Source organism: Morone saxatilis, unplaced genomic scaffold (genome assembly GCF_004916995.1).
Source record: "Morone saxatilis isolate NCDOM2014 unplaced genomic scaffold, NCSU_SB_2.0 Contig6, whole genome shotgun sequence".
Taxonomy (NCBI): Eukaryota; Metazoa; Chordata; class Actinopteri; family Moronidae; genus Morone; species Morone saxatilis.
In genome coordinates, this window is record NW_023340206.1 from 8078072 (window position 1) to 8098488 (window position 20417).

A 20417-nucleotide genomic window follows, 5' to 3' on the forward strand; every position below is an offset into this window, starting at 1 on the left:
TAATTTTTGTGCAGTCCCTGCAGTTAACACTACAATGTGGATGTGTGGAGAGGACATACAATCTAAGTATTATTCTGTCAAAATCAGTACAAACTGAAACCGGTGGCTATATACGGCCCATAACCAATATTTTTCATTCCTCTGCCTTACAGCATTGATCCACGGATATTTTTCCACTCGCTACTATTGTTAGTACTCGTTCTGATACAGTAGCATGAGTTTAATGTCAGATAAAAGCCCGTCTCTGTTTACAGTCTGCATCTGCGGGGCTCAGAGTCGCTCTCAGGCTCAGGTGTGAAAGGGCAGCTTTCAGCAGCCGGTGAAATACACACCATTTTACAGAAGCTAAGGTCTTTTCAAACCACAGGTGACTGATTTTGTGTGTGAACGAGAGGGAGGATGGGCCATCCTTTTACCCAGACAGATATAGAGAAAGCCGTTGAAAGGTGATCTCTCCATTCCACCATCCTCTCTGCAGCTCTTCGGAGGTATTGACCCACAGGCAGGGGGGATTTTCTGAGTTTTTTCTCCCCAGGGGCGTGCACTGTTTCCAGCCTGGCTGTCAGCCATTCTCCCTTGGAGCCGCCTGAGCTCCTTAACCTCCCTCTGCTGTCTGACCTGTATGTGTGTATACAGGTTCTCTCAGACTGTAGTTTATAAGGATGATTGCAGGGTTGTCACTCGAGACAGGTGTGTGTATATTTGTGTGTGTGAGGAATACCTATCAGGGTTTATTGATGGTGACCTGGTGTGACAGAGGGCAAGAGTTGCACTGTATGTGAGTATGTGAGTGTGGCTGACAGGCATCAGCATTGATCTATCAGGACACAGTCATTTATCACAGGATGTACACGTAAATGTTTGATGGCGCAGGCAGGGATGTAGTTTATGACCTAAGGGCAGAGATTCCCTCAGGAACCAGTATCCTCCATCATGTCAGTTAGTCAATGCAACTAACCCCGCCCCCTCCAACAATTTCCAAACAACGCAAACTGAGAACAACATAAAGAAAAGGCTCTTAGTGGTAGTGTGGCATCATGGATCATAAGGTGGCCATGATTGAAAAATGTAAACATCTTTATCTCTATACCTTTCAAACAAATAAAACGCAATTCAAAGAGCTTTACAAGCAATTGACAAAAAAGAGAGCCAACAACAAAAAGAAAAAGTTAATTAAATAAGACAACAATAAAAGATAGAAAAAGCAATTCAAACCTGTGTATCAGACGTTTCATCTCACGACCCCTCAGATTAATCTTTGGACCCTTTGGAGTGGCCCGGGCCCCTAGGTTTTGAAACACACGACTAAATGATCTAACTGCATCTAAGGTAGTTAAAACTTTTTGACTTGTAACATATTTCAGGCTGTGTGTCAGGTGGCAGCACAGGTTAAAAGGCCATGGAACTGATGACTGAGACAGAATCAATGACTGGCAGCTTAATAATGATTGATGGACTTAATTATCTTTGTGGTGACAATACTCGTATCCAGCTGTATAGCCTTGAGGCATTACCTTTTACTGAAGTTTGTCATTAATGTTAGTGTCTTGGGTTACTGGAAATGGGCTGTGATGTAGTATTTCCACCACATTATGGAGCTCAAATGTGGATTTATTTCTGATTTCAGTGTTCTTTCATATGTAAGACTTTCCAAAGTAGGTTTAACACACCCCACCATGACAAATTCTCTGACTGATGTGATTTTAAGACATGAAAAAGACATTAAGATGAATGCAAGGCAATATAAAAAGAAATGTGATTAAAAATAAGTAAATAAATAAGCTGAAATTAAAAAACCTTTGACATTTTACATTTACAACATAATGAACATAATGAACCGCAGAAATATTATTATGATAGGAGAAATGTCTTTTTTTTCGACTATGCAGTGATAAATGGATGAGCAGATGCTTTGGGGAAGTGTTGGCTGTATTTTGGTTCTATTCTGATATTTTTAAGCATTCAGTTTATTGTATTAATTAAACATTGGATGCCAATAGAACTAAAAATAATGAACACTGTAAGCTCAAGTGTACAGGTTAAACACAGTGATTATGACCCCAAATCCATCTTGTAATTTTTTTGTCTCACTCTTGACTTTTGACAGTACCATCATACTTTCTTTACTTATGTGTTTACACAAATCAACTCTGGATGTGTCCGTGCATGCTGCTCCCTCATTAAGTGAGTCAATAGCTCAATAGCTGTTGCTGCGGTATGTGACCTTGCTTAATGTCCTGTTCTGTTAATTGTTTTTTACATCTGTCCCTTTTTTCATTAACCTCTTACAACTGTTGCCTAATTTACAAAAGCATCTGTGTGTGTTATTGAAACATAAAACTGAATGTAAATGTGTGTGTGTGTGTGTGTGTGTTTCACAGATGAGACGTGTGTGGCCAATGTGTGGGACTCCAAGAATCGTGGTGTGAACGGCACCCAGAGGGGACAGATCGTGTGGAGACTGGAGCCGGAACCCTACTTCATGGAGCGTGAGTGGACTTTATTACATTTATGTGTTGCTAAAGGGGCTTTTCAACGATTTTTACAGCTGTCAAGTCTGAAAAAAATAACCCTGATGATCATTTGTGTCTGTGTTCTCCCCACAGCGGAGACTAAGGTCTGCTTTAAATACTATCATGGTGTAAGTGGAGCTTTAAGAGCAACGACCCCTTGTATCACCGTTAAGAACCCTGGAGTACTGGTATGTCCCATCTACATCTGCGTCATTCCTCCAACTTGAGTCTTTTACCATCTTATTTTCTACTCCTTTTCTGTATATTGGATTTTCTCTCATATTAAACAATCCCTTAATCCTGCCGTCTGATTGGGGGCTAGAAGTGAAAGCATTTTCTAAACTTTCTTATGTTAGGGAACGAGTCCTATCTGTGCTGATGTTTAGAGCAGCTGCAGAGGAGTCCTAACCTGCAGAATATGGTGTTGTAACCAAGAAAATGCAGATTGATCAGAGCCAACAATTTAAGCAGTCATAAATCATATATTTAGATAATGCTTTTCTTTTCTCAAGTCACTGCAGCTTAGTCAGCTGCCCCTTAGCCCCCAGAATTTGTTGGTGGAGCTCATCTCGACAGAATCTGGAAAGAAATTTGGGGATGCAGTCAGAGTCAGCAGAGGGAGATGAATGGAGAGAGGTGGATGTCAGCAGGGCAAACTGAGGCGAAGAGACGTTTGCTCCAGTTGAGTCAGTAACATTTAAAGCAGTCAGCTTGAATCAGAACTCTCAGACCATTATTCCTTTGATGATTCCTCCTTTTAACTTTTCATCAAACTCATGTTTTTGGGGTTTTTTTTGCTCTGGGAGTGAAGCCAGTTCACTCTAAAAATGGGAATGGTACGTGATCCACTCACACTGCTCTCCTATTGGTTGTTTCTCACCAGGTGGGCACTGAAGGCCAAGTGGAGGACCAATCAGGGACTGAGCACTGTCGGAAACTAGTCAGCTTCACCCTGTCAGGTGAGAAGAATGATTCAGTGACATTTTGTTGTAGTCGTCATTAAGTGAAAAAAAAACACATGCTGATGACTGGATGTTTTCCGCTTTAGACATCCAGGCAGCAGGCCTGAAGAAGGGCATGTTTTTCAACCCTGACCCCTACCTGAAGATGTCCATCCAGCCCGGAAAGAGGAGCGGCCTCCCCAAGTTCACCCACCACGGCCAGGAGAGGCGCTCCTCCATCATAGCCAACACCACCAACCCTGTGTGGCACGGGGAGGTCAGCACAAACAGACACACACACTTGTGGCATCCACAGAGGAATTACATAAGTGTTAATGCACGATGTGGTGTCCATTATTAATAAGTCCATTATTTTTTATAACAGATAAGATAATATATCAGAGTTGATTATTACAATTACATTACAATTTCTCAAGAGCATAGCATGGAATTTCATGTATTTCTTAATACATAATGTAAATAAAAAGATTGTAAATATACCAAAAGTCCAGGTAAAATGTGAAAATAAAACTACTTCTTACTATTGATCATCCTGTAGAAATACACCTTTGTGGCTCTGATGACTGACGTGTTGGAGATCGAGGTGAAGGATAAGTTTGCCAAGAGCCGGCCTATCATCAAGCGGTTTCTGGGTCAGCTGGTCATGCCTGTTCAGAGACTCCTGGAGGGGCCGACAGCTGAGTGAGTCCACACGCACCGTGCTTGTGTGTATTCAGTTTGGGTACACAGCTAGAGGTTTTTAAATAGACTGACCATGGTGTGTGTGTGTGTTTGTACCTCCTGCTTCTGCACCCAGACAGAGAGAACGTCTGCACACACATCTGACCTTCAGCACTTAACCGCAGTGACTTAACATAGTTCAGTCAATACCAATCGATATGTCCCAATCCTCTCATTGTTCAGGCATTGATTTAGTACTGATCTACAACTGAGGACAGCATGTACTCCAGTGAACCATGATGTATAGTGTGTGTGCACAGGGTTTCTCACCGCTTGAGTGTTTATGTTGGCCAGAGGAAATGTATATTTATATTGTGCATAATGTAAGATTGTATACCCATATCTGCTTGCAGCGATCAGCCAGTCAGCTACAGCCTGTGTCGTCGTCTCCCTACGGACCATGTGAGCGGGCAGCTTCTGTTCAGAGTGGATATCACCTCCACTGGACAAGAAGGTGTGTGTGTGTAGATTATACTCACTTTAATTAGTGCTAGAATGTTTCATGTGATCAAAAAAAGTTTCTTATTAAGATGTGATTAAGAGTGTCACATTCATGTAATATCATACAATATTGTATTTATGGTCTCATAATGTCATGTCATGTCTACAAATCAATTCTACAAATGTAATTGATCTGGTGTGAGGCGAGCGGTAGAGTTAAACACCTCCAAGTACACGATTTTCCCTCTCTTACATAACACTAACACACCTATGAATACCTACGAACATACAGGATATATATATTAAATTCAAAAAATATATATAAAACATGTCGTCATACCAGACTGACCATCAGTCAGTATAAATTGCTATTGATTATTAATTTCTATGTGAGGATAAAGAACAGGCCAGGGAGTTTATTTTGAGATATAATTTTCAAAGAGGAATTTTAGAATGTTTAACATGCATTAAAATCCACACGTGGGATATTATAGCATTTTCACCAGTTATTAATGCGTACTTTCATTTAGCTTGTATGATGTTTAATGCTTCCGTTCTGAATGTCAGATGAATATTCCCATATTTCCCCTAAACTATTTGCTTGGTTTATTTTCCAATCTCCATCTTCTATCCCTCCTCCTCGTGCGTCCCCTCTTTCTGTCAGAAGCTTCCCCAGACGCCGTGGGAACTATCTTGGGTGGGGCAGTGAACGGGGACCCCGGCAGTCCCTCCGACGACGAAGACCTACCTCACCCGCCCTCATCCTCGCGCGTTACATGTGGACCCTCTCCCACGGGCTCTGACGAGGGCTCCCCAATAGTCAACGGTGCTTGTTACTATGGTGACGACAGCGTGTGGCAGGAGCCTGGGCAGATGGGAGAGGAGGATCTGCTTCCTGTGGCTTTGGGCGGCCACACCCACCGGCAGGTGTCACTCAATGACTATCTGGATGCCATCGAGGCACCCAGGAGCCCTGGGGACCGGCCTCTGGCAGGACCTTCACCAAAACTTCGTTCTAGCTTTCCAACAGACACACGGCTAAATGCCATGCTACACATAGACTCAGATGAGGATGAGGAGACGGCGGGGCAGCACAGGGAGCAATCACAGGAGGTGAGGACACCGCAGAGCACGGACTTAGCCTCATCAAGGAGTTCGTCTACATCTGAATCTCAACCGGGGAATGAGGGATCAAAGGCAGAGCATCAGGGGCAGACTGGAGCTGGGGCTGGGGCCGCAACAGAGGCAGGTTCCTCTGCTAGTTCTCAGTCAGAGACTGAGCCTGCAGGGGCTGAACCTGGAGCTGCAGAAGGTGCAGCTGGAGTCCAAGCGCAGGTGGGAACATCAACCACCACTGGGACCGGAGAGGTCGCTGGAGTGACATCTGAGGCTGCACACGTTACAGGAGAAACCTCTCAGGCAGCAGGGGCTGAGGCAGCTGCAGCAGGACCCGGGCCGGGGGAGTCTGTAGGGGAATGTACCTGTCAGGAGCAGAGCAGCAGGACGGATGCAAACCAGGAAGTTCCTTGCAATTCCTCACTTGGTCCACTTTCACCCATTCAGGTGAGCAGCAGTAGTTCAGGCGACTGAAAAACTACTTACTTAGGAAGAGCTTTTTTTCAAAATGCCCTGTTCTCTCCTCAGGAGGTGGAGACAAGAAAAGAAGTGGCTCCGAAGGCGGAGGAGGAAGGAGGGGAGTCATCGAGCAGCGAGGCGAACGGGCCAGTAGCAGCAGCTGCTCCGACCAGCAGCAACTTAGCTGACAGAGGAAGAGGGGCTTCTGCAGTTGGTAGGTGGTAAATGCTTTTGTTTAAAATGATTTGGTGCTGTTTTTCAGGTACAAAACAGTTAAAGGACCCAACTGGAATTTTTGTTGCAGGTAAAATGGAAGACAAGTTGCGCCGCTGAAAATTGAGCTCCATTACTTTAGTCTTATTTAGTGTCACTTTATGCAAATCAGAGGAAACTGCAGCTGGGTTCATTCAAATCTAAAGTCCTTGTAAATAACCTCCTAAAGACACACTGCGGTGTCACAAAGTTGTGTTCCTCAGATGGTTATTTGCAGCAGCCTCAGTAATTATCCCTCAGAGACCTACAAGCTGTTACTCCCAATGCTTTAAATGGTGAATTTATTTAAAGCTTGTAACAGGATCTTAAAGTAAAGTGTTTCACCTTTTATATGAATATTACTCATTAAACTTGAAACATGTTCTCTGTCTTTAGTGTCTCATTCTGCACACTTAATTTCTGCCTCCTTGTTGGTTTACACACATAAAAAAAAAGTCTTGTTTAAATTACAGGAGCGAGTGCCAGTGGTGGGGATGGGCAGGAGGAGGAGGAGGGAGGGGAGGTGTGGAGGAGGAGGCAGTCCATGCAGGCCTCTGGAGGCATGGCCCAAAACCAGGAGGTTGTCAGGGCGAGAGAGAGTCCAAGTGGGACACCGGGGGTGGAGAGAGAAACAGGTGAGATGTTTTTTTTTTTTTTTAAACATCTATTATACGAGAAGAAATTATTATTAACACTCCAGATTTGGTTACAAGGGAACACACACATTTCCACATGCCTCCTGCACAGCTTTACTCAGGTGTGACTGAGCAGTCGCTGGAGGTTAATTGTTTCGCTCGAGGTCTCCTTAATAGTTGTTATTGAGGGAATCATGGGTATGAATCATTCAATTTTCATGTCTATATCTTCCAGCCTCCTGCTGGAGCGACTGCTGCTAGTTGTCTTTAACTCGGGCTGTGTTCTCATGTAACAGGGGCATATTAACTCAGACATTTACAGGCTGCATGGGCTAAGAAGGTCGTTTTCTTAAGATTTTATATGTTGCTTTGTTTTGATCTATTTTCATTCCTTTCTTTGTTCTTGTAAGCCTCCCAAGTCTAAATAGATTTGTTAGAATTAAAACAAATTAATGCCACCACCAGTATTCATTGTATGCTGCCACAAATACAAAATAAGAGCAACATCCCCGCGCAAAATCTGCACCGGAGTCTCTCCACGTCAAGAGGATTGAGCGATCAGTGAGTATTAATAAAAGACTGGAGCATTATCCAGATCAGAACAAGTTTTCTGCGGCCGCCAAAAAGCTGCTGGATTACAGAGAGAACAGTTGTGGTTATTTAACCTTTTGACAGTATTAGATAATAGTAGGAAACAGTGCTGTGCTTGAGGGGAGAGGAACCAGCTGTACGATCTGATCTCGTACTCTAAAGGTCACGAGGTTTTGCAGCTTTTGCTGGAAATATATTCACATATAAAAAGACATTTTTGCATTTTCTTATATTTAAACTGATGCAAAAATGTTTCGCGGTTTTGATGACCTCATATGTGTGTGTGTGTGTGTGTGTGTGTGTGTGCACGTGTGTAGGTGCTACAGCTCAGGTCAATGGCCACCAGTCTGTTCGTTCCCTGCCGTCTGTCCGCCATGACATCAGTCGTTACCAGAGAGTGGACGAGCCGCTACCGCCTAGTGAGTGTCTGTGTGTGTGTGTGTGGGGCCTTTCAGACTAAAGACCAGGCAAAAGTTGTGTAGAAAAAGCGAATTTTTAGAAAAAGTGACATAAGTAAACGTGCGTGTGTGTTTGCGCGTTTTTATTACCTATTGGGGACACTGACCTTGTCGTAAGGGCTGTACGATCCAGTGACAGATATTGTAATTGCGATACAATTCACAGTAAGCACGAATAATAACTTTTGCATTAAAATCCTTAAAAACAGATTTTTTTGTGGAGAGTTGTAGAAACTGAACTAGAGTTTCTTCATCACTTTTCCTTTTTACTCTTGTTTGCTTACACTAAATAGTAGATTATGCTCCATAAGCCTCAGTCATGCCATCCAATGAGACCAAAGTTAATTATACAGCTTTTATACAGATTTGACAGTCAGAATAGACTAATTGTATTGGTCATAACTCAAAATATGAAGTATTTTGGATCACTTTCTGGTAGTATAATCAAGCTTTGTGACTGATTAAAGGGATTCCTTATTCGTCTTTTCAGTGGGTGTCATTCCTTTACGCCTTTCCTGAAATTCTCACCATTACTGACAATCCAACAGATGCCTAAAGCCAATTATACATGTCTTTATTTAGATAAAAAAACTTTGCATTTTCCTCTTCAGCATGGTCTTGCTATTGTGTGTGTGTGTGTGTTTGTATGTGAACCAGACTGGGAGGCTCGTATCGACAGCCACGGTCGGATCTTTTACGTGGACCATGTGAACAGAACGACAACTTGGCAGCGTCCCATCGCTCCCCCTGCCCAACAGACCCTCCAGAGGTCCAACTCCATACAACAGATGGAGCAGCTGAACCGCAGGTCAGGACACACAGATACTGTATGGTCAGCCTCGAACCTGAAAATACAAGCAGCAAAGTTAAAAAGTAAATAGCTAAATTTTCACACTTTTACAGGTATCAGAGTATACGTAGGACCATAACCAATGACAGCAGACCAGAGGAGCAGCCAGCCAATGAGCTGCCCCCGGACGAGACTGACATGCACCCCTCTATCCCAGGTAATCCTCTCACACTGCACTGCATACTGGTCTACGCAGTCTGTAAAGTCCTAAATCCCTGATTTGTGCACTTCTTCTGACTTTGTGTGTGTTGCAGAGCTGCGTAGGGACAATAGTGTGGCTCACTCCGGTTCCAGGTCTCGCCTCATCCTGCTGCTCCAGTCCCCCAGCGCTAAGTTCCTCACCAGCCCCGACTTCTTCACTGTGCTGCATTCCAACCCTGTACGGACACTCGTTGTCTTCTTCTCTCTCTTCTTTCTTTCAACCAAGCCATCTTTCTTTTCGCCTGCATCCTTCTCATCGATCATTCACTGCTATTTGTCCTTCTGTTGAACCTCTGTTGACCGGACACACTCATTAGGGGCTGTATAAAAAATTATTAGCTCAGAAAAGTTGATGTGTTTTTTTTTTTTCTTTGTACTGTATCGAAAGGTAGTAAAAACCTTTTGAGGGAGCTTTTTCTTTCCTGCCCCTAACTCATAAACCAAAAGGACATACCAAAGGACATACAAAATAATGGTGACGGATAGCAAATACACAGTATCACAGTGGGACAACTTCACTGAACAAAACTTGTCTTCTCTCTCTGGTTGATGTGTTTCCTCTATCCTCTCTGCTTTTTTTGCTTCTCTCTCCTCCCTCACCGTCTCTATCTCAGAGTGCCTACCGTATGTTCACCACCAACACTTGTCTGAAGCATATGATCAGTAAGGTTCGTCGGGATGCTCACCACTATGAGCGCTATCAGCACAACAGGGACCTGGTGGCCTTCCTCAACATGTTCGCCAACAAACAGCTGGAGCTGCCCAGAGGCTGGGAGATGAAGCACGACCACACCGGCAAGGTAGGACGACACCTGTATCAGTGTCTCAAAATCTCTGTTAACTCAAGGGCTTAAAGGGTTTTGAATGAAGTAGAATTTAGTGTTTTCATTCTCAACATCCAACATTTATTTCTGTTATTTATTTCTAATTTGTGGTGTTTTAAAATGTAAAAATGTAACTTGATGATGTGTTCAAATGTGGGTTCATGTCAGTGTTTAAAGAGATGAAGATGAAGATTTTTATTGTTAAAATTAAAGTATAGAATATCATTACCATGTTAATTTATCAAAGTTAGAATTTCCTGTATTGAGGATGTAAAATTACTTATTCGTCTACATAACTACATAAATAATATTTTAATGAATGAATTGAAAGTTGAACACGTTAAATAAATACATGATATAACAACAAATCTGCTTACATATCTGCATTCCTACATGATGTCATTTATTATGCTACAGTTTCGTAAAATTTACTACATTACCACAAAGACTCAAAAATGCAGGAATAGATACACGTACAGTTTAGAAATGTATAAATAAATACATTTATTATTTTATATTAAAATGTTATTTTATGCCACACAATGTTATCAAAAGTCTCACAGAAATACATATTGTTCAAATTGTCCCAAATTAATATTGTAATGATATTAAATTCAAGTTATACTATAAAAATTCTTCTTTTTTGTTCATTTTGTGGCATGAAAAGTAACACAGGACGCATTTAGAACATATGATGCATTTAATGCCACATTTAAAAATCTACGTACATACAAGCAGGATTCTGCACAACTACTTTGGAAACCAAATCTTGGCGACTTACACAAGGTGGCATCGTGTCTCTTGAGGGGATCTTTAAATATTTTTTGGCACAACTTGTCTCAGTGCATGCACACTGATGTATGATGTGTGGAGATAGTCCTGTGAAGTCCACTGTACAATTGATACGTGACTGTTTCTTGTGTGTACACATGCAGCCTTTCTTCGTGGACCATAACTGCCGGGCCACCACCTTCATCGACCCCCGGCTGCCTCTTCAGAGCACTCGGCCGCCGAGCATCCTAGCTCACCGCCAACACCTGACCCGCCAACGCAGCCACAGTGCCGGGGAGGTCAGCCCACGACGACTGGTAAGGCACACACACACACACGCACACCGACCTGGTTTTCTTATTATGGGCAAACCCCAGCAAATTGGGGTTGTTAAAATTTTAAGTCTAGTTGTGGCTGTGGTGGACTGCTTCTCTAACTTACTTCTCTCTCTCTGTAGGTGGGTGAAGACCCCCGTCATGCCGGCCCACCCGTCCTGCCGCGGCCTTCGAGCACCTTCACCTCTGCTAACCGGGGTCAGTGCCAAGACGTCGTACCAGTGGGTCAGTACATGCAGAAACACACAACCATTCAGAAATGAAATCAAATTTGACCTGAACCAATGTGTGTGTGCTCCTCTTCTAGCTTACAACGACAAGATTGTGGCGTTTCTGCGACAACCAAACATCTTTGAGATTTTGCAGGAGAGACAGCCCGACTTCAACCGCAACCATTCACTCAGGTACAATCTGTTTACACCCGTGGTACCTGGCGCAGAGTTTGGTATTTATATGTATAGCTTCCATATGAAGCAACACTCCCACCAGCCTCTATCTCAGTGTAATGTTGCTATGACAACAGGGAGAAGGTGCAGCTGATCCGCACAGATGGAGGGTCAGGATTGGCGAGGCTGTCAGGTGACGCTGACCTTGTCATGCTGCTAAGGTGAGACCTGCTTCCTTCCTTCCTTTCTTCCTTCCTTCCTTCCCTCAGTGTCTCCATCCCTCCCTGATATTTGCATCCTTATTTCATCCCTTTTTTTTTTCTTCCTCCTTCTAATTTACTTCCCTGTCTATTTCCCTTCCGTGTCTTATTGTATTAGTTGTGTATCACTATCCCTCTTTGGTTCCTTGTTTCCTCCTTAATGTATGTCCTTCCTTTCGCTCTCCTGCTTTCAACTTGAGCCCCTCTATCGAATTAATTCAGTTCATTCAATTTCTTCCTCGCTCTCTCTCCTCTCTGCAGTCTGTTTGAAGATGAAGTAATGTCCTACGTGCCTCCTCACGCCTTACTTCACCCCAGCTACTGTCAGTCACCTCGGGGATCGCCTGTCTCCTCCCCACAGAACTCACCTGGTAGGAGACTGACAGATGAGTCACACACATACATTGCAGTGTATTGAAAACTGGCATTAAGGCCAGCACCTTTCCGTTCTGTGCCTTAACGTTCAGGCGTTCAATGATGTGGCTGATATATTATTGAAATTCATAGTAATTTTACCTTTAATGCCTTAATGCCCTGAATGCTTAGTCACTGCTGATAGATGATGAATGTCTACATTTGTTTAAAGGTATTGTGGGAAAGGCAGTTCAGTTAAATACATTACAACACTTAATGACAAAATAAGCCCTGGAATTAGGTTTTCTTCCTTCTTTCTCTGTGCCTGTAGGTACGCAGAGAGCTAATGCCAGGGCCCCGGCACCCTACAAGAGAGACTTTGAGGCCAAACTCCGCAACTTTTACAGGAAACTGGAAACTAAAGGCTACGGCCAAGGACCGGGGAAGCTAAAGTAGGTGGAATATTTGTCTGAAGAGAGCACCCTTTCCTTTCCTTTCTGTTTATTTGTATATTTATTATGTATTTTGTGTGTGTGTCTGTCCACTCACTTGCCTGTGTGTGTGTGTCAGGTTGATTATCCGACGGGACCACCTGCTGGAGGATGCCTTCAACCAGATCATGTGCTACTCCCGTAAAGACCTGCAGCGCAGCAAGCTCTACGTCAGCTTTGTAGGGGAGGAGGGGTGAGTATGTGGGAGGGTGGAGAACAACAAGCATGAAACCCACAACATGTGTGTGCATATTATATCTCAATTCCTGGACAGTCTTGCTAATGTAGGTTATCTTGTTATTTTAAACCTTATTTTTAACCAGAACAGTAATATGTAATATGTTCTGTATTTGAGTACAAATTTGAGGTACTTTACTCAAGTCTTTTCATGCTACTTTCTACGTCTACTCTACCACTCATCAGAGGGAAATATTGTACTTTTTACTTTACTAACAATTATTTGACAGGTTTAGTTACCAGTTACCCAAGATTTTTACACACAAAACATAGAAAGAGCTCATAAAATAGGAGGCTTTGTTATAAATGAAAACATTTATAGTGCAGTTGAAATGATTAGTCAATTAATCAATTGAAGAAAAGAAAATTATTTGGCAACTATTTTGATGATCAATTACATACATTTTATGGTTCCAGCTTTTGAAATGTGAGGATGTACTGCTTTTCCCTTTAATTATTTGTTTGGTCTATGGGTTGGACAAAACGGTTGTGAAGGTGTCACTTTGGACTCATTGTGATGACATTTCTTACTATTTTCAAACTTTTTACAAACCAAACAATTAACAGTAAAATGCTGCTTTTACATTAATTATTAAGTATTAATAAATAAATAATAGTGATATCATATAAGTAGTATAACACTCACAGGGGACCTTTTTCTGTATTGAGTACATTTACTTTTAATACTTTAGGTATGTTTCCTGATTATACGTACATAATTACATACGTACACACTGAATACTGACCTGAATACTTCTTCCACCACTGTATAGTAGGTTAAATATGTGTGTATGTTGCAGGTTGGACTACAGCGGGCCTTCCAGAGAGTTCTTCTTCTTGGTTTCCAGGGAGCTGTTCAACCCTTATTATGGTCTGTTTGAGTACTCTGCCAACGACACCTACACCGTCCAGATCAGCCCCATGTCCGCCTTCGTAGACAATCACCACGAATGGTGAGAGACAGTGGTGAAGCTCAAATATGATCTTTAGTATCCTGATTACTTAAAAAAAAAAAAAATTGTGCGTTAATGTGTTTTTTGTAATGTGTTTTAGGTTCCGGTTCAGTGGTCGTATTCTGGGTTTGGCTCTGATCCATCAGTACTTGCTGGATGCTTTCTTCACCAGACCCTTCTATAAAGGCCTACTGCGCATGTACGTATAGCATGGACATGTATGCATAAACATTGATTCAAATTCAGGACACACACACACACACACTCACGCTCATTTCTCACCACATAGTCCCTGTGAACTGAGTGACCTGGAATATCTGGATGAGGAGTTTCACCAGTCCCTTCAGTGGATGAAGGACAATGACATAGAAGACATGCTGGACCTCACCTTCACCGTCAACGAAGAAGTCTTCGGACAGGTGAGTGTGCGTGTGTGTGTGTGTGTTTCCAAAATGTATTTTATGTGGCAAAAGCATTGAGATAGATAGAACGATCAGCAACAGTTGAATTAAGTTTTTGTTTGTGTGTTCCCATAGATAACAGAAAGGGAGCTGAAGCCCGGCGGAGCCAACATCCCTGTCTCTGAGAAGAACAAGAAGGAATACATTGAGCGGATGGTGAAGTGGAGGATAGAGAGAGGAGTGGTGCAGCAGACTGAAAGCCTGGTCCGAGGTTTCTACGAGGTATGGCTCATGGAGGTTTTCATATATTCTAAATGATTGAATTTCTCTGTCTAAATGTACTGTAGAAAAAGTGGCAGGATGATATGTTGTGTGTGTGTGTGTGTGTTTTCCAGGTGGTGGATGCCAGGCTGGTGTCAGTGTTTGATGCCAGGGAGCTGGAGCTGGTGATCGCCGGCACAGCTGAGATTGACTTATCAGACTGGAGGAACAACACAGAGTACAGAGGAGGTATGAGACCCAATCTATTTCAAACATTTACAGGTCCAGTGTGTAGGATTTAGTGGCACCTAGTGGTGAAGTTACATATCGCAATTCAGTTGCTTACAAAAATGATTCTTATTTTCAGCTGATTATACACCAATGAAAACTATTTCTGCCAATAAATGTTACACACTGTATTTTGTTTACGGTGGTTTCTACAGTAATAAGGAGGAAAAGGGGAAAGTCTTTCCTCGTGCAAAAACACTACTACTACTACATGCACACTACCACTCTGCCCAATTGGGCTGCAAATATTATACCTGTTAAACATTAGCATGTTAGCATTGTGACTTTAGCATTTAGCTCAAAAGCACCACAGAGCAACAGCAATTAAATACAAACCAAGTAAACTTATTTATGTTTCTGTTTAGCTTTGTGTTCTGCTTATCCCTAACTCTGTTTTGCACTCTTTCGTACCTCCCCCTCTTTTTTCTTGCATATTTTCCAGTGAGATAATGAGGGTTTTTTTTATGTTTTATTATGTGATTTGTGAGGATAAAAAGAGATTGTGCCTAAACCAAAACATGCATTTAAGGTATGTGAACTGTACACTCACACATTCATGCACACAGACCCACGAACCAGAGATCCATCCAGATAATTTGTCAACTAGATTACAAAAAGTTTTAACCTACTTGCTCCTGTAAATATATACGCGCATAAACCACTGTTGCCCCCATCGCACATAAGCTCACCTTATGTTTTATTTGTTTTAAAATTAAACTATAGATAAAAATATAAAGCCTATGCTTTGAGCTCTTCATGTACCTCCTTGTTTGGGATTATTTGTCTTCAACATATCAGTTTTTCCAGGTTCCAGTCTCTGCTGTGTTTTTTGCAGCTGCACTGACCTCCTTTTCCCTCTTGAGTCACGATAGTCTCATCTCTCAAACAGCTCTCGGTTCAGTTTTGACAGTAATGTTTCTGGTTCAACGGCTCAACCTAGCTTGATTCCTCTCCAGTCGGGGTCGAGGTCTTGTCATTCACCGTCGTCATGATCCTGTTGCCATAGTTACATGATATGACGTGTTGTGTTCAGGTTACCATGACAACCATATTGTGATCCGGTGGTTCTGGGCAGCCGTGGAGAGGTTCAACAATGAGCAGAGACTGCGACTCCTGCAGGTAGGCCCGGTGTGATTGAGACAGAAAGACGGTTGTTATTTACTCACCTTTTCAGATGAAGTATCAAAAGTGTCTGAGTCATCTTCTTTTTTCCATTCTCTGTCCCTCTCTCCTTCCTTACCATCCGCCTCTTCAGTTTGTGACCGGGACGTCCAGTATTCCTTACGAGGGTTTTGCTTCCCTGCGAGGCAGCAACGGACCCAGAAGATTCTGTGTGGAGAAGTGGGGGAAGGTCACCTCACTGCCCAGGTAAACAAATCTCACCATGGTTTGACCATCTGAAAATGATCAAAACAGTTTAATTAAAGAATATTTTGATTTTATTTACTTGAAACAGTCCTATTTTTTATCAAAACACGACTGTAGCATACATGTTTTCTTCTGTCTCATGCATGTTACTACAGTGATTGTGTTTTGTGTTCTTGAGTGCTGCCAAAACCTACATTCAGCAGTGCACCTGAATGCAGCTGCTACGCTGCTAACGTGCTGCTCACAAGAGAAGAAAATGTAAGCAGTGTCTAACATCACTTCCTGTGGTGTCTTTCCAGAGCTCATACTTGTTTCAACCGGCTGGACCTCCCACCGTACCCGTCCTTCTCAATGCTGTATGAGAAGATGTTGACTGCCGTGGAGGAGACCAGCACCTTTGGGCTGGAATGAGATGTTCGTCTCTCCACCCCTACCCTCTACCCTCTCAAGGACTGCAGGTGGAAGTGAAGAGAGGGAGCCATGATAGAAGCTGGATTTAAAGTCTGATTTATGGTTTGTGTTTAATTTATAATGGGCTTTTTTTTATAACAGAGGCTGATAAGACCTTTGAACCACAAAGCTGCACTCTGACCCTTTGAAATTTCCCAAGTACAGAGGTAAAACAGTTGTCTTTTTGTTGCACCTGCACGCAATTGGCACCGACTTAGTAACACACGCTTTCACCTGTGTGATCTGACAAATGAAGACCCGCACTGCCTTTGGGACCAGAATCATAACTGCCAGGGTTTGATCAATCAGAGACCGGGATGCTTTTTTTTTGTCACTTTCTCTTTGATATTACAAGGTTAAAGTTTATCATCAAAGAAGAAGCAACCACTGCCTTCTCTGCAAAAGCTGAGTGGACCTTTTATTCTAATCTGGATGGAGCTCAAAGGATTATAAGGCACGTCCAGAACTGTGAGCTTCACTGATGCCCTCGTTGAATTACAGCGTCTCCTTGTGGTCTGTTGTAATGACTGCACTCACGTAGGTTGTGCATTTGTTTCTCCAAGCCTTTCGAGGACCATCTGAGGTAACTTTTGGTAAAGTTTGTGGGGTTTTCCAGTGAACTTATACAGCTGATTTTGGAGACCCCAAACAAAAAACTTTTTGTTGTTAGTGTTTTCATCTACAAGAAGAAGTAATTTTCTAATGACATGGCAGTGAAATGTTGTGATTTGAATGTAACTTTATGATGTAGTGGGGAGTGATTTTGTACCAGATCTGGATCAATTTGCAAAAAAATATTTGGCCACCACTTACTTGAGTTAATAATGTGTTGATGAGTAAATTAAGTTACATACAGATTGTAACCATATCCATTTACTTTGATTGTATTTGATTGATTTGAAACAAGCTTTGATCCAGGTCTACTCTCTAAAAATGTGTTAAAAGTCGTCTACACTCAAGAGTTGTAGATTCAAATATCCAAGTAGACAAAGTAAAGTGTCTACACACCAGTGGTGGATCTAGAGGATTTTACATGGGGTGGCAAGAGACTGAAAATACATGCTACTTCTGCAGATTGATATATATATACTCTGACCTACAGTAGTCAGAATAATCCCTGTTTAACATTGTAGGAGTATGTAGTTAATAAGATACAATCAATGGATGAACATTTAACACTGAGTGATATTTAGACTATCCTGTCATGGATACAATATCTCCAGTATGTCTGTGTGCAGACTTGTGCACAGATAATAATGGATGTTAGAGGAAGGACACTTTTCTATTTATTTTCTAATTAAATAGAAAGAATCGATCCTCCAGCGCTGCAGTTTTAAGGCTGTAATTCCCAGCAGACCTTCATCATTATCCATTATTTAGGAATGAACTGTCAGACTCAACATATCCTAAATGTTAGAGCTTCAAACATAACACTATTTTTTAAATACTGGTCATAAACCCAAGTACTGGACAAAGTATTTACACAAAATTTCATGGCAATCCATTTAGCATGGCTAAAAATAATGGGATGTTTCGCTGCTTTGGATGTAGTGGTGACTGAAAATGACTGAAAAACTCCTCAGTAGCGTTGGTAGCTTCCCACCTCCATGCCTCCCTCCAGATCCGCCCCTGCCACCCATACCCCCCCACATCAGAACTGAAAAATTTCACCAAGCTTGAGTACAGCTGCTGGTGTCAAAGACACAGTTAGGTCATCAGATTTTACGCTTCCAAGTTCAATATATTATGTAATTATAGAAAAAGGACTTGGACCCTGAGACATTCAACATATATCAACTGGCATAAAAATGTCTTCTCAGCATACTCGCTGTTGCTCATTAGAATAATACATTTTCTTTTCATTGTTTTTTGGCTCTTTATTCACCTCACACACTATGACTAGAAGCTCTCAGAACGTTTTCTCTTTTCTTTGTTCTTTTTACACTTGTGATGTTAACCACTTGTGTGTTTATACGGCTCAATTTGATTACACGTGCTGTATGTAAACTCTGTAAAATGTCTTTTTCTGACATGAAGAGTTGAACTCTGACACCGTTGAATAGTTCCTCTAGATTTGCACTCTGTCATAATTTCAATATTGAATGAATTGTATCAGCTCAATGTTAATGTTTATGTTAATTTAATCAAGTTGTTTAGTGGAGTTTTCACAGAGCAGGCACACAGTAAACAGTAAAAACCATACAGTCCTCATAATAGAAAAGCATGAACATTTTGTATAAAATCAGTTTTGAAGGAGCTTGCAATGATATTTTCTCTTTTGTACATTGAGATACTTGTTACCGTCCTCTTCACTCACATTCCCCCCTGCACTATGAATGTAAGCACGCCTTGAACTGCCACATCGAAATACCACTGTCCACATGCAGGCCTACAACACCTAAAAGTCAACCGCTGAGTTCCTGAGCTAACACTAACCCTTCTGAACGCCTCATTTTATACTCACGGCAAAATCCAGACCATATGGAAGCCCATTTCTGCAAAGAGAAAAAATGAATACACTAAAAGTTATGTTTGTTAAAAATGGAAATGCTCATCATGGTTATCTTATGAAGTATTTTATTATCATGTCAAAGTCAAAGTCAAAAAACTGACTGTCACATGAATTTTGTTATTTCTGACTTAGTAGGTCAAACTTCAAATCAACATTTACGTGCTGTTTCATACTTTGTAGTATCTTAAATGTCTCATGTCTCTTCATATTTTTTGTTTACTTTTTATCTTTTTTTTTCCTGGCAGAAATGGGCTTCGATAAGACCAAAGGTACTGTAGACAAACTGCTACAGGCTCCTTTTTTATGCGTGTTGACGGGACAAAAAACAAACCCAAACAGCATATTTTATGCAAAGTCAGGGAGGGTACATTTGAAACTGATCATATTGTTTTCAATTTTTGGACCAGATTTTGATAAAGCCCTGGACCTACGGTTTTCCTTGTTTACACTTATAGAGAATGTACTCTAATCCAGAATACCAACTAACATTATTTATGTATGAAGTTAACATTTGGATAGGAAGTTTGGTAAATTTTCATGTGCAAATTCAGTTGAATTCAAATGGGATTGAATAATTCCATTCTCAGAATGAAAATAATATTATTTCCCTCACTGAATGCACTGCCCTTTGTCTGTCTAACCAGAATGTACCAAAGTTTAGAGCCTAAGCCAGCTGCCTCACATCTAACAACCAACCACTCTTTCTGTACAGTCCACCTCACTTTTAAATATGAATGTTTATCAGCACTCCTCTCTTAAAATAAAATGTCATCTCTCTATGCAAGCTTTTTCTTCTTCTTTCCATGTCACTTTGATTGTAATGGACAAACAGGTCAGGATAATAAATGAAATTGTGTGTCATGTGACCCTTTTGTGTTGGAACATAACAGATATGCTATCATATGTTAAATTTCCAGCTCTAATGGTTATTTTGTTCCTGTTCTACCATGACATGATATGTAATGTAAAATTGCCTGGATGACATAGGATGATGCTTCTGAATGTGATGAAGACTAGACACATAAACACTTGCACCAAGAAGACACCATGGCTCAAGGAGTATGTTATTGAATTTTGTTGTCTAGAGAAAAGACATCAAAGATCCAGAAAGGAGAGTCACAGTGTCTCTCTCTGTGGCTCAAGGTTTAAGAAGTGTTTGCTGGTATTTCAAGAATGTGGGTTTAGTCTCTTTCCAAGCTATAAAGGCCTTGAAGCATCCTTGTTTCCTGAATCAACCTTAAGTAATGCATCCTCAGCAATACAGACAAATTATACAATAATATATATATAATTAATGCAATATATGTTAATGCAATATATATATATAT

The 20417-nt window shown here is 41.5% G+C and overlaps 1 protein-coding gene across 3 annotated transcripts in view; it reads left to right on the plus strand.

Annotated features, from left to right (window-relative positions):
• The window catches only part of hecw2b (HECT, C2 and WW domain containing E3 ubiquitin protein ligase 2b), a 22194-nt gene extending 2239 nt beyond the window's left edge, over nt 1-19955 (plus strand). The window contains exons 2-30 of one of the 3 annotated variants that reach the window (XM_035677756.1): nt 2382-2489; nt 2607-2701; nt 3397-3472; nt 3562-3731; nt 4014-4156; nt 4549-4649; nt 5301-6199; nt 6281-6425; nt 6937-7098; nt 8007-8108; nt 8805-8955; nt 9051-9154; nt 9252-9376; nt 9813-9998; nt 10958-11110; nt 11251-11326; nt 11436-11532; nt 11652-11735; nt 12036-12145; nt 12460-12580; nt 12699-12812; nt 13657-13809; nt 13910-14008; nt 14099-14228; nt 14346-14492; nt 14606-14720; nt 15793-15878; nt 16015-16127; nt 16427-19955. In XM_035677756.1, the coding sequence (XP_035533649.1) occupies nt 2382-2489; nt 2607-2701; nt 3397-3472; nt 3562-3731; nt 4014-4156; nt 4549-4649; nt 5301-6199; nt 6281-6425; nt 6937-7098; nt 8007-8108; nt 8805-8955; nt 9051-9154; nt 9252-9376; nt 9813-9998; nt 10958-11110; nt 11251-11326; nt 11436-11532; nt 11652-11735; nt 12036-12145; nt 12460-12580; nt 12699-12812; nt 13657-13809; nt 13910-14008; nt 14099-14228; nt 14346-14492; nt 14606-14720; nt 15793-15878; nt 16015-16127; nt 16427-16538 (4277 nt within the window). In that variant the 3' untranslated portion in view covers nt 16539-19955. Of the gene's footprint in view, nt 1-2381; nt 2490-2606; nt 2702-3396; nt 3473-3561; nt 3732-4013; nt 4157-4548; nt 4650-5300; nt 6200-6280; nt 6426-6936; nt 7099-8006; nt 8109-8804; nt 8956-9050; nt 9155-9251; nt 9377-9812; nt 9999-10957; nt 11111-11250; nt 11354-11435; nt 11533-11651; nt 11736-12035; nt 12146-12459; nt 12581-12698; nt 12813-13656; nt 13810-13909; nt 14009-14098; nt 14229-14345; nt 14493-14605; nt 14721-15792; nt 15879-16014; nt 16128-16426 lie in introns of all 3 variants that reach the window. The other 2 variants (XM_035677755.1, XM_035677757.1) reach the window with 2 other exon arrangements.
• Nucleotides 19956-20417: the final 462 nt, after the last annotated feature.